A 13,238-nucleotide genomic window follows, 5' to 3' on the forward strand; every position below is an offset into this window, starting at 1 on the left:
CTTTGCTATTGTTTCTCTTCTGGGAACAGGAACTATTCCTAGCATTAGTAAGTATGTGCCAAAGAATCTACCTCTTAGAACTAAAGTTTTTGTAACATGAAGTACATCTGCATATGCAACATATTTTCAAATTGATTTGAACATAAGAGAATAGCTGGGTGTATCAACAAAAAAACCAACCCCCAAACTATGCGCTCAAAAAAATCTAAATAAACATTAACTTCTCAGCATTAACCTTTCAGATTTTAAGATGAATGAAAAAACTGAACAATACAGAACTATTTTCTCATACTGTCTATATACCCTGACAATTCCTCAGTTTGTCAAGCTAAAATTTTCTTTGTTTAGAAACATCAGAATTAGAAATTTCTGAAGGACCTAAAAGGAAAAAAAGACATTTTCAAATACATATTACATATAACATGACATTTTCATGGTATTCAGTAAAGTCTGGGTGTTTTACCAAAATTTATTTTCACAGAATCATGTAAGTATTAATTTTAGAAAACAACTTGAACTGGACTGGCAGTGATGCCTCTGAGACCACACATTCAGAGAGTCAAAAGAATAATTATGTGGATATTTGTAGTTTAAAATCGTGCCCATTTGAACCCCCTGTCTCTCTTGTTACAGGATAAAAATAAACAGAGAGAGCTAAAGTAAAAAGGCTGACACCAAAATTGCTACATGTGTTGTATCTGGTAGTTGGCTAATTTTTGAGAAAATAAGCTTGCCTAGACATGTTGAGATCACTGTTTTAAAGGTAAAAGCCTAAGACATAAAAGTTATCAGTAACCAGACATTCTAAAAACATGCTAAATCAAAAAGGAATGCTGACAGGCAAGACCCCAGGCCCCATAAATATTAGCAATCATACCACAGAGAAGTCAGTGCAGTCAGTAGGTAACTATTCCTGAGAGAGCTGCCCTATCCAAAGGCACATAGTAAAAAAGCATGGCTATTGTGTAAAAACAAGCAAAGGCCTAACAATGTTTTAAAAATTTTAATTCCTCTTATTACAGTGAAAGAACAAGAAGTTTGAAATTCTAGAAATGTTTATTTTACAGTGAACACTGAAAGTGTTTAGCTGTTTCCAATTACAAGCTGACCAGCAACTCAGAGGAAAGTCCCTACCATTTATACACTTATGTTGCCAGACAAACTTTTCTATAAAATTAATTATGACAAAAATTTTATTAGCTCCTTAACACCTCTCACTGGCAGGCAGAAAGAATTGAACATATGCAGCAGGGTAATCCTGATATTAGGTGGAACTTTTTCTGTTGACTTTATGAAAAATCTGCATCAACTATGAACTATTGTAAGCTTGCACTCTCCATGGCTTTGTTGTCTACCATAACCTTTAGAGAATCCAGCAGCATCATCTCTCCAACTCTGCATACACGCATACCATGTCACAAAAAGAGACAAATCTCTCTACAATGGCTGCTCTCCCATGAGAATACATCCCACCTACATAGGCCTGTCTCAAAGGTGAGAAACAATCTCCATCTGAAGCAAGGTCACAAGTTGATTAGAAAAGTATAAAATCCCACTATTTGTTTGGCTTTTTTTACTTCAAATTGTTCTTGTCAGTTTTACTGCCTTTGAGAAATAATTTATTAATCAATGCTAACTCACAGAAGGTGTCTTAAACAACACTACCAAGTGCCAAAGACAAACTTCTGAACTGCAGAGGTCATTAGAAAAAAATCTACATATTTTGCTGTTCTAGATATATTTTTACAATACTGTTCCTGTAAAATGGAATTATCTGAATATATCCACAAGACCAGACTATTACGTAGCTTCCTCTAGTGGTCAGTCCCTAAATCTTGTTGCCTCTGCTATTTTCTCTAGTTACTTGTTACACACAAATTCTGTGTTCAAATGCTGTAAATTTGAGAAGGCATTAAAATTTATACTGCAATGTACCTCTAATACAAAAGCCAAGGAAACTAAGCCAAAACTTAGAGCAAAACATTGGTTAGTTGACACTAAAACAGTGAACTAGCTAAACAGTGAAGTCAGCAAAAACCAGAGTTATTAGTTTTCCCATTTGCACCCTTGTGAATATACATTATAATATATTTAGTTACATGGTCAAGTTTGACTTTCCCACCATAAGACTCAGGAAGTAAAGACAGATGTTCAGTTTTTAGCTGAGTCTTCAGATATTTGCTATGAATCATTCAAACTTTTGTTTTGACCCTGAAAATTATGTATGTATGTGTGCGTGTGTGCATGCACGTTTCAATGAGCCTCGCTGCTGTGCAACTGGTTTCCTTCTGCAAAACTCTGCTGAGGGTTAAAAGACACACCAAAGCATTCTCCAAATTTGAAGGCCACTGAAAACAGATGACAACTTGATATAGCCCTAAAATACCACAAGAAGAATCAAGGCAGCTCTCTGTCCTACAGGATGAGAAATTAGGAGGATGAAATTTTACACTGGGCATCAGGAAGACTGCCCTACAGGTTGAAGTCATTAAGGAGGAAGAGAGAAAACCCAAAGGCAGAAAGTGACAACTGCCTGTTACAAAATATATTTTATTGAATATATTTTACTGAATATATTTATTCAACTGTTAAAAAGAGTGTGATTACATAACATAACAGCCATCTCTGACTCTAAAATAAGGTAGTTAGAAATCTGCTCAGATGATTTAACTGAAAATAATCCCAAGGGTTATGTTATCTAAATTGTACAGACGTAGAAAATCCTATCACCCACGTGCAGTTTGAAAATCTGTGAATGAGTAACTTTTATAATATGTCTTTTTTCTGTGAAACAGCAGCAATAACTTTTATGTCCAGCTGAATGCATTTCATTGCCTAAGATTCTTTATTGCCTTCTTACTTTTGCCTTTGCACTTTTCTGCACTCTGGAACCAAAACAAATCCCCCTCAACCCTTTTTTTTTTCCTTTCCATCTCTTCTATAAAGCCTGTCAACTTCCATTCAGCTCTGACAAGGGCATTAACTCCCCAAAACTGACACCACCATTTACTCACTCATACATTGCCAGCAACAATGCATGCTGCCAGTGTAGCAATGCCTGACAAAACACATAATGAAGCAGAAAATTAAAATTAAGTTCAAAGACAAATTAATTTTGAAACACTACTGCATATTCCCCTGGGAAGCCTACAGGTAGCTCAACAGTGCTAACCCCACAAGTGCCTTAAATGCTCATCCCTCCATCACAGAAATTCACATGGAGCTTCCACACATTTGGACAAAAAAACCCAAATGCACAACATACAGACAAAAGACAAGGGCATGACTGAAGCACTAAGTATTACATTTCCTTCCCTTTTTTTCTTTCTTTCCAAGACACCAGTCTGCATGTTACCAGCGAATGCAGCTTGCCCTAGCATTGCAGCTGTGATTTGCTCCCTTGTGCCATATTTAGAAATGTGCTCACTGTGACTGTTTCAAAAGAGGCTCTCAAACCATTCTGTGAGATGCTGACTGTAAGGGTACCTCAGCAGTTAAAATACCTGATGTTACACATCCCTCTGCTGTTGGTATCTGCCTAACCTCATTCATTTTTACAGCTGGAATCAGCTGGAATGTGTCTTCTCCTCAGGAGAGCAGGCAGCAAGGGATTTACAGCACAGTAACTAACCTCAGGTCTCAAGTTTGCTTATTCCCTGGCATACCATTACATCCTTGGGGAAAGATAACACAGCTGACAAAAAATGTCACAGCTCCTCAAAATAAATAATATCTGTCCAAATTTGGAGAGTGCTGCCAACTCTGTTTATGTTCCTGGCTTTCTCTCAGAACAGCTCTAAAGCTGTGAACTTTGTTAGTAAAATAAGAAAGGAGAAAGATTTAGCCACATCTCTTTTCAGAAAAAGTTTTGTGCCTGTTTCTCGTCACTTTGTAAAATCATTTTGCCATTACAGCAACCTGAATATGCAGTGGTGCTTGGGTAGCAATGTAAGGGCCTAATAAATAAAATATGAAGGCTGCAGAAGAGAAAATTAAATAAAATTTCATGCATGCTTTTCATTTTTCATGCTAAGGATCAAAATATTAAGTGTATTTCAGTGCCAAATTCTGTATTAAAGTCATTGATAATTCTCTGTATTCCATTAGTTAGAAACTCCAACCAAAACCCAGCATGTCAGAGACAGTACAGACAGTCAAGATTGTGTAACCTACTTTCATGTACGTGACAATTAAGCATCTCTAATGAAATGCTTATGTTTTAAATAGGCAAGACAAAGTAGAAAGATACCAATCTTAACAGCATGGAACTGAAGGCAAACAGGAGCTAGAGACTCCTCCTCCTCCACACATTCTAGGGTACAGCACGAGTTATAGAATTAACATGGTTCTGGAAAGGATGACCCTGATGTTAATTCTAAAGCATCAGAGTATTTCAATTATAGGATTGTTTCTCAACTGCTCAGGTGGTGGCAGAGTAAGTCTCAATAAACTTCCTCATGTATAACAGAACAGAACATGAAAAGAAATGGTCAGCGTACCTGTTTTGTATTGCTCAGCTTTAAAAAGAAAAGCAGTTATTCTTTGACTAACTTCTGAATACCAGATTTTAGGCCAAAGAAGTGCAGAACTTTTCAGGCAAAGGATCATTTGAAACAATGCACAACTTACGCATCTCTTCAACCACGTCTGGATCACATTCCCTGTATTTGTCTATTTCTGTCTTCAGCTGCTCTTTCTTCTGCCGAAGGGCAGCAAGTTCCTTCAGCAGAGCTGCACGATCCGCCTGAGCATTCAAAGGATGTTGGGAGATACAAAAAAACCCCTCCAATTATTAAAAACAGTAATTATCACCCAAAGCTTTTTTAAAAATAAAAATATACACTTAAAATTTAAAAGCTGCTTTCACTACTGCTTTCTGTCTATGAACTACTTGAGCATTTTATTTTATTTTATTTTATTACATAGAATTCTCAGAGACATTAAATGATACTGAATACCAACTGGAAGGAAAAAAGTTAAGGCTAAAATGTACCAATAAAATTGTACCAACTAAAAATTTTCTACAACCTTTAAACCATGGTTTAACAAACTCCAAAGAGATGTCTTAATTATTTGGCTTAAAGGTTAAGCAGTATTTAGGAGTGTTAGTCTTGTAATTGTAAAAAAATTGTAATTGTAAAAAAGACGGCATTACAGAAAAACCTACCATCCACCCTTTCACAAATTGAGATGCTGTGTATGAACACTCTCTGAATTTGTCTTTTTTTCTTTTGCACACCCTTTAAGAGCAATGGTCTCAAAAATAAATTCATGCATTTATGACATGGTAGTCTTTGCTAGGATTGTACACAATATGGACCTCAAAGATTCTATTGATCAATAAGAATCTGCAGACACTGACTCAACATGAGCTCTCCCACAGCCAGCTCAGCACATAGCTCTAATTCAGTCTGTAGCTACAGACAAACACTGGAATTGGCTGATATTCAAATAACTCAAGCTAGGGTAGCCTAGAAGAGCCAGACTGCATGAGTTTGTAAGCCATCGAGATTTTACCAATGGCAATCTCCATGGTAACCCAGTAGTCTGAGGTCTTTGTGGATCTGGGATTTTGTTTACAGTTGTTGGGTTTTTCCTCCCCAAACTTCCATATTTCCCAGTGCTTTTGCCAACAGTTTGGGTTCAGCATGTTCTGAAAATGCAGTATGGAAATCAAAAGTTTCCAGATGCTGAGGTACGGAGGTGAGATGCTTGGAGACCTACATTGCAATCTAGATTTTTTAGGACTTCTTCTTGATGTATAATCAGGAATGAAAATGTTGGAAACATCAGCCAGAACAGGATTTCCAGACCAACAGCTGTCTGTAGGGCAGGCCACATGCTGGAGAAGCCCAAGGCTGAAACAGTTTGTTTGGAAACATGACAAGCACAATTATGTGAGAAACCTGCCTGTGATTCCTGATTACAGTCCATTGTGAATGAATGAATGAAGAATTCCCATTAAAGACACTGCCAAAAAGCAGGTTTTAATTGAATTTGTGGAACTGCAACATCAACAGAGTTTGATGGTAAGGGTCACTCTATTCCTTACTAGATAAATGAAACATACATAGGGAAAACCTAGAGTGTTTCTACAAAACAGTTTGGATTTGAAGATTTGGCACTTTCCTACAAAATTCAATTTCCTCCTGAAAGCTCCTGGCTATGCATGTTTGTTGGAGGTTTAAATCACTTTAGACTGAGCATCTCAGAGCAAGTCAGCAACCTAGAATACCATACAAAGTATTTCTAACTAATATGTTGGTTATGACAAACAGCAAGCCTAGATATATTTTTTCAGTGTTAACAGCTTCAGCAGCAAAGAGCACTGGGCTTACATTACTGCTCAGAACAGTAATTTAGGAAACTATATTACAAATAAGTTGAAAAAAACCCAAACCAACATCGAAGTTTGTAGTTACCAGATTTGGCAGTTCAGCACCCATTGGCAACTCTGGTACAGGCCTCTGGGTAGTTCAAGTTTTAAGATACTTTTATATCTAAAAACACCTGGAAGTACTACATTAGTATTTACAAGAAGTACATACTTGTAGCATTATTTCCTTGTAGGATTACATTCCCCCCAAAGCAACTTACAGTATCTTCACGTCCAATTTTTGATTTCTCGATGCTTTTTTCTAAAGTCTCTTTTTTCTGACTGCTTTCAGCAAACTAATAAGGAAAACAAAGAACAAAATAAAACTTTTCCAGTAACATTAAACACAGCTATAAAATGTGCATAAATATTAATGTATTTAAATTAAAAAGTGAATATATCTTTTTAAAATACATGTGTTTAAAAAATAATTAAATTTTAAAATACATGTGTAACTTATGTAATAAAAATAAAGACAAAATAAATACAAAAGTGCCCAAATAGAAATCTGAGGCTCTGACCCACAGAGAAGAATTACAGGAAACAACTTCAAGTCTAAGAAATACTTATTCCTGTGGCACATAATCTTGTTATATACTGCACGTTCAGCATGGGACTAAAATCCTGTTTCATACCATAATCTGGCATCTCTATGTAAAGGACCCCCTAACATGGAGGCTTTGGATCTGATGATTTCCTTGGGTCCTTTTCCAGCTGTCCCTATTCAAGGAAGCAGGGACAAAAGCTGCAGCAGCTCCACCTGCTCAGCTGTGGATACCGGTGTTCCCAAAGTGCGGTATGCCACTGGCACAGCCCCAATCCCCTTTACATGCTGATGAACAGAAGCCTCTGTTCAAAGGCATGCAAAGCTGTGGCCCCCTTTTACTGTGTGGCCCTTGCACTGCCAGAGCTCACAGAGATCCCTTCCTTCAAGCCCAAGGCAGAGGAATCTCACAGGGCTGGTGTGAATAATCCTTCCATTTTTCTGTTACATCAGGAGAAATAATTTGCCAAGACAGAGCTCTCTCCATTAACCTGCCACCCATCTTGAACCAGGCCTTTCCAGTTCAGCTGGCAGTTTTCCAGAGATACTTTGCAAACTCTTAAGCTGAGCAGGACTATGACTCGACCCTCAGGGACACCATACTCAGCATCAGACAAAGCACCTTGAAATAATAAATGAGATGAAGAAGAACGAAAAAAAAATTCTAATAAAAAACAGTTACTGCATTGAAACCAACACAAAAGAGGAAAAAAAGAAACAACAGCATGCTTTTTGAGTACCCTTTGTTTTAGTTTTAAAACTAAAGCACCAATCAGTATACCAATATATCACAGTAACTGTGAAAAGAACAGCTGCCAGAGCTCAGCTTTTACTCTGCTCTACCCCAAGATCCCCCACATGAGTCCTCCACTTCTACATTCCCCTTCTCACTGAGGATCCCACTGAGTGCAAAAGCATTCCCAGATATTTCTTGCAATCTCTTTGCTAATTTAACCAAATCACTAAAATTGTGCAGCTGATATAAATACATTCATGCAACACAAACTGCACTCCTTTGGAGGTATAATCACCTCTCAATTTCAATTTAAACTAATGTTTGGTCCGTATTTTCAGAATACTAAATGTAAATGTATGATAAATATCAGGCAGAGCTTACTGCCAAGTCTTGAAGATCAGTCATAACAGTAAAAAGAAACTCCATACTGGTGATCCATAAAGATTAGGATACAGCCCAACTGCAGCTCACTAGGATTTGTGGTTTCTTTCACAGCTTGATTTAAAAAAATAATTACTCTGTGTTCATGCACGTGTGAGCATGCATACAGCCAAAAAGTCTCCTTTCTAAAAGAATGCTTTAGTTTTCTTCAATTTATATAGGAATTATACTAATGGTAAGACATAATTTGAGGAAAAATACGTCCAGCTGTTTACTTTCTGCTCTCAATGCAAGAAACCACAGAGGCAGCATGGGTTTCACTATGTGGCTTGAAGTAGACCAACATCTTAATTTTGGTGGATAGTCAAAGAGTACTCCTTCCAGGCTTTCCACAAAATTCTTACAAGAGTAGGTGTGTTAGTCCCCACATGATGCCATACCAAACAGAGGTACACAGTTCAGAAGGGGTAAGTACTTAGATGCAGTTTGCAGTTCACTAAGTCCAGGGAACACAAACCTCAGAGCAAGTCATTTGGCATCTCTGAAGGCAGGACTTTTCTGGAGCAAAACCCACAGAGGACACAGAGAAGCCAAGGAGCTTACCCAGACCCTTAGACTGCAAGTGCAAAGAAGCCAATGCTCTCTGCAAGGGAGGTCATAAAGGTGTCATTTTCTCTGTTTTATTTTCATACTCATTAAGTTCTTAAGGAATGTTTCTGCTTTCTCTAAAATGGATGTACCGGAGGAGCTCTCAAGGAGTGCAAATTATAAAAGCCAGTTTACAGCATGGAAGCACCCAATGAGGCACCTTATCATTTTCTTGATCCTCTGTATGCCACATCATTTACTAATGCAAGAAACACTAATGACAAACTATGGGAGATAAAGGAATTTCTTAGATTCTGTCCTACACAACATGCAAGGTTACTGTGCCATGAGGTTAGAAGACCTTCCTTTGCCTAAAAGCAAAGATGATTTTTACATAATCTTATTTAAAATATTACCTTCTTAACTCACAGATTTTAATTGTTTGGGTATTTTCTGATTTTTAAATCATTCTTTAATTATTATTACACTTAACAAAAAAATTATTAAATAAATTGACACTTCAGCTCTTTATACATTATTTTGAAGTCATGGTAGTTATCCTCTATAACAAATAAATCTGAGGATACAGAAAGGAAGAGCAGAAGGAGGCAAGATATAGAAAAAAAACCCTAACAGAGGACAAGGATTCAAAGGGTGAGGAACAGATGGCCAGGGTTTGTACAAAGAATCTATGACTATGAGAGAAGCGGAAAGGCTTGGATAGAGAGGTGAGAACACAGCTGAAAACAACTATAATGAAAGAAGGAAAGAAGCAAGGATAAAGGAGTCAGAGGAAGGAAGGACACACATGATACAATACTTAATTGAAAGGCAAGTGCAAATGGCAAATGACAGTTTATAGGGCATTAAAAAGAAAAAAAAAAAGCAGAATATGCAAACATTGTGTATGTATGATAGCAGACAACCACATCTGGACAAATACAGTGACTTACTTTCCCACTCACCAGCTGTAGAAAAGCTTGATTGGAAAGAAGCACAGTAGCAAATGGAATATTTCAATCCTTGGAGCAACTTCCCAGGGAAACTGGCAAACAATTTCTCAAGGAACATTAACCACTCTGAGAAATCTATTTCCTACCAAAAGCAGAGAGAGCAGTCCAGAGATAAAGATACTGTGTGCCCTCTATGTTTCTTGAGAGACATGTCTGGGCTGACACAGGAACAACCTTCTGCCACAAGTGTAACAGACCAGCTGTGGAGAAGAAGTACAGAGAGATTCTACTCCACTACAAAGCTTCATGTCTCCTATCTGACTGCTCTGAATCAGCACATGATTAAGCAAGATGCAAGAAAGCAGCAAAAACATCATCTAGGGGAAAGAAAAAGGAGAGGAGACTAAATAATTCAAAATTAAGAAGTTAAAAATGTTCTCCACAAGAGCATTTTCATGTTTTCAAAACACAGTGGGAGCCTGCAAGAAGACAGCTTAATGAAGAAAGTAACTAGCATCTATAAAACAGGAGAGTTGGGGAACAATTTCTTTAGTTTACAGACCAGTATGATCAATTAAATGGCCACTAGCCTTAGACACTGATACAATCCCAAGTTCCCCCCAATTTCCCAAAAGGGAACAATCACTCAAAGGGATGATATTTCCTACTCTGCAAAGGTATCACAATGTTTAGCTAGACATGTGTGCAGCAGTTTGGGTGTGCAAAGTGCTGTGTGCTGGTGATAGCACTAGTTCCATCAGGGAACCTGGGGTCTGGTTTGTATCAAAGAACACAGATTAGACATACTCACATCATTTATAATCTAGTATGAACACATTAATAGCAGGCAAGCTTCAGCAAGCCACTGATCTACATTTGGAAGAGGAATGTTTAACCCCAATGAACAAGAGCAGCAGGTTCCAGTTCCAGTCTTTCTCAAAACCTGCCTGATAAACTTATATTCTAGAATAAAAAACTACTTTTTTTTCCTCCAGCAAAGGTTTTTGTTGGTCCTATGCCATCTGATTCCCTGTTTGTAACCACTCTAACCACCAGTATCCCACAAACATGTAGCTTGTCTCACCAGCATACTAAAATATCTACAAACCCAGTATAAGCCATGCAAACCCAGCCCCTGAGCATGTTCACTGGCCAAGAATCAAGCCAAGGTCTCACATGCTAACCACCAAGAGTGCTCACAGCTGTTAACTCACTGTCATTATGGTCTGAAAAAGAAAAATCATCCATTTGGGTTTTCTTTTGGCAAAACACTCAACCAAAAATGGTATTCAAAATTACTGCTCTTGTGAGCTTCACTCACTGTGGCACTACAGAAGAATTAAAGACATAAATTTTTAAATCATTTCTAACTTGTAAAGTTATTTGCTTTGGGTTTGAAGCTCACTGTGCCTTGTTTCAGGCTAAAGGCAAGGTTAGTTGTCTTCTGGTTAAACGAAAACAGTTCAAGAGGTTTAGGGTAACATTAAGCAGTAGATAGGTGTATTTCTTTTCTATGGAAAAACCAACTCACTACTGAAAACCTTAAGTAGAATTGACAGAAGGTATGGAAAGAAAGTACTTCAAAGCATTCCTCTAGATTTTAAAGAAAGACAGAAAAAATTGAAGCTAAAAACAGACTAATAATATATAGAGAGGACAAATGCAAAGATCAACAGCCAAAGAACAATCTGAAAATACTGAAAACAGACCTTTGTGTTAAAAGAAAGGCAGAGAACATTACTAAAAGAAATCACTTAACAATAACTGTTGACTAAAACTTAGAGGAAGAAAAATCCCAAAGGGCAGCACACTGACATGCAGAACTGCTTTCTTAAGTACTACACTAAGCAAGCATACAGCTACTCCTTTTACATACACAGTCCCAATCCATGCTTCCCACAGTTTCCAAATACATGTAAGCAAACTTTGCAGCCAGCTAATCATGGTCACAGAGCATGGAGAGCCCTCCTGTGACCTGCAGTACTGTGGCCTCTGCTCTGATCCCAGGATGTCCTGTATCACTCATGAGAGGCCATTTCTCCATATAACCCACCCAGGGAACTGAACTACAGCAGGAGCAGCCGCCAGCTCCACTGGGGGCTCCGTCAGGGATGTGATAAATGTCCCATTAAACTCTCAGTGAGCCACAAACAGCAAACATACACTCACTGCATAAATACAACTGAGATCTATTTTTTTCCTTATTTTTGACATTTGTGAAAGGAAGAGAAAGCAGCATGCAACATCTTACCCTGAGCCACTCCAAGTCATTTCAGCAACATGAAGTAGTGATTTATATTTGGTGGGACATAGAAAGAGCAACTAGGACTCTGCAACAGTTCAGGAAATAGAAGTAAGAACAAGAGTAGAGATAAAGCAAGATCAAGTAAGAATTTTTAACTCATAAACTGAAGAAGAAGATTTTTTCAGCAAGAGGACATCATAAAATGGAAGGAAAACAGACTGTCAAAAAAAAAGAATGGAAGAGTTAGGGCCCACCACATTTCTGTATTCATAAAAATTTTGGTTTTAAATACTGAAATATAGGTATATTGGAAAAAAATGTTCAAGAACTATCTTCTCTTTATGCATGATATAAATTTTACCATAAGAAGAATTTTAATGCAATCTTTGAAAGAGTCCATTCAAAAACTTGGGAGAGAATAGGGAATAAACTTGATTTTCTGGAGAAAAAGGATCACATAATTGGTCAGGTTGGAAGGGACCACAGTGGATCATCTGGTCCAATGTCCCTGTTCAAGCAGGGTTGGCCTAGAGCACACTGCACAGGATTGTGTCCAAATTGTTCTTGAATATCTCCAGTGGTGGAGACTCCACAACCCCTCTGGGCAACCTGTGCTGCTGCTTGGTCACCTGTACAGTGAGTGACCTTATTCCTCCTTTCAGGTAGAACTTCCTGTGCCTCAGCTTCTGCCCACTGCCTCTTGTCCTGTTGCTTTGCACCACCAAAAAGAGCCTCAATCCATCCTCTTGATAGCCACCCTTTTGATATTTACACACATTAAGGAGGTCCCCTGTCAGTCACCTCTTCCTGAGGCTGAACAAGCCTGGCTCCTGCAGCATTTCCTCATAGGAGAGATTCTCAGACCCTCAACCAACTTAGTAGCTCTTCAATGGACCCCTCCAGGAGCTCCATGTCTCTCTTCTACTGTGGAACACAGAACTGGACACAGAACTTCAAATGTGGCCTCACCAGGGCTGAGCAGAGGGACAGTATCACTTCCCTCAACCTGCTTTTTCTAAGGCACTCCCAGGAAACCACTGGCCTTCTTGGCCACCCAGGCTGGCTCACAGCACACAGCTGGCTCAGGGACACCATGCTGTCCACCAAGTTCTCTGGGTCCTTCTCTGCTGAGTTGCCTTCCAGCAGGTCAGCCCCTAGCCTGATGCATGCTGTTATTTCTCCCTGAGTGTGGGACCCTGCATTTGTCCCTGTTGAATTTCAGAAGGTGGCCAGATGTCATTTTAGATGGGACTTGGCCTTTCAAGTTTCATTTCTACTCCTCCTGACCACCTCTCAATACTCACTCCAAGTGGCCTGGCCTTGCTTCTGTTTCCTGGTAACTTTTTGCTTTTGCTTGAGTAATGACAGCAGTTCTTTATTCATCTATGGTGGTTTGTTTCTTGTGCCGTTGGCCT

At 38.5% G+C, this 13,238-nt stretch overlaps 1 protein-coding gene across 1 annotated transcript in view; it reads right to left on the reverse strand.

The window, feature by feature from the left end:
- The window catches only part of MND1 (meiotic nuclear divisions 1), a 41,208-nt gene that overhangs the window by 12,547 nt on the left and 15,423 nt on the right, over positions 1–13,238 (reverse strand). Inside the window, exons 5-6 of the mRNA XM_054295830.1 lie at positions 6,598–6,672; positions 4,630–4,744 (exon numbers count right to left, since the gene is read on the reverse strand). Of these exons, the coding sequence (XP_054151805.1) occupies positions 4,630–4,744; positions 6,598–6,672 (190 nt within the window). The remainder of the gene's footprint in view (positions 1–4,629; positions 4,745–6,597; positions 6,673–13,238) is intronic.

Source organism: Melozone crissalis, unplaced genomic scaffold (assembly GCF_028551555.1).
Source record: "Melozone crissalis strain CALT ecotype California unplaced genomic scaffold, PUWL_Pcris_2 ptg000006l_1, whole genome shotgun sequence".
NCBI lineage: Eukaryota > Metazoa > Chordata > Aves > Passeriformes > Passerellidae > Melozone > Melozone crissalis.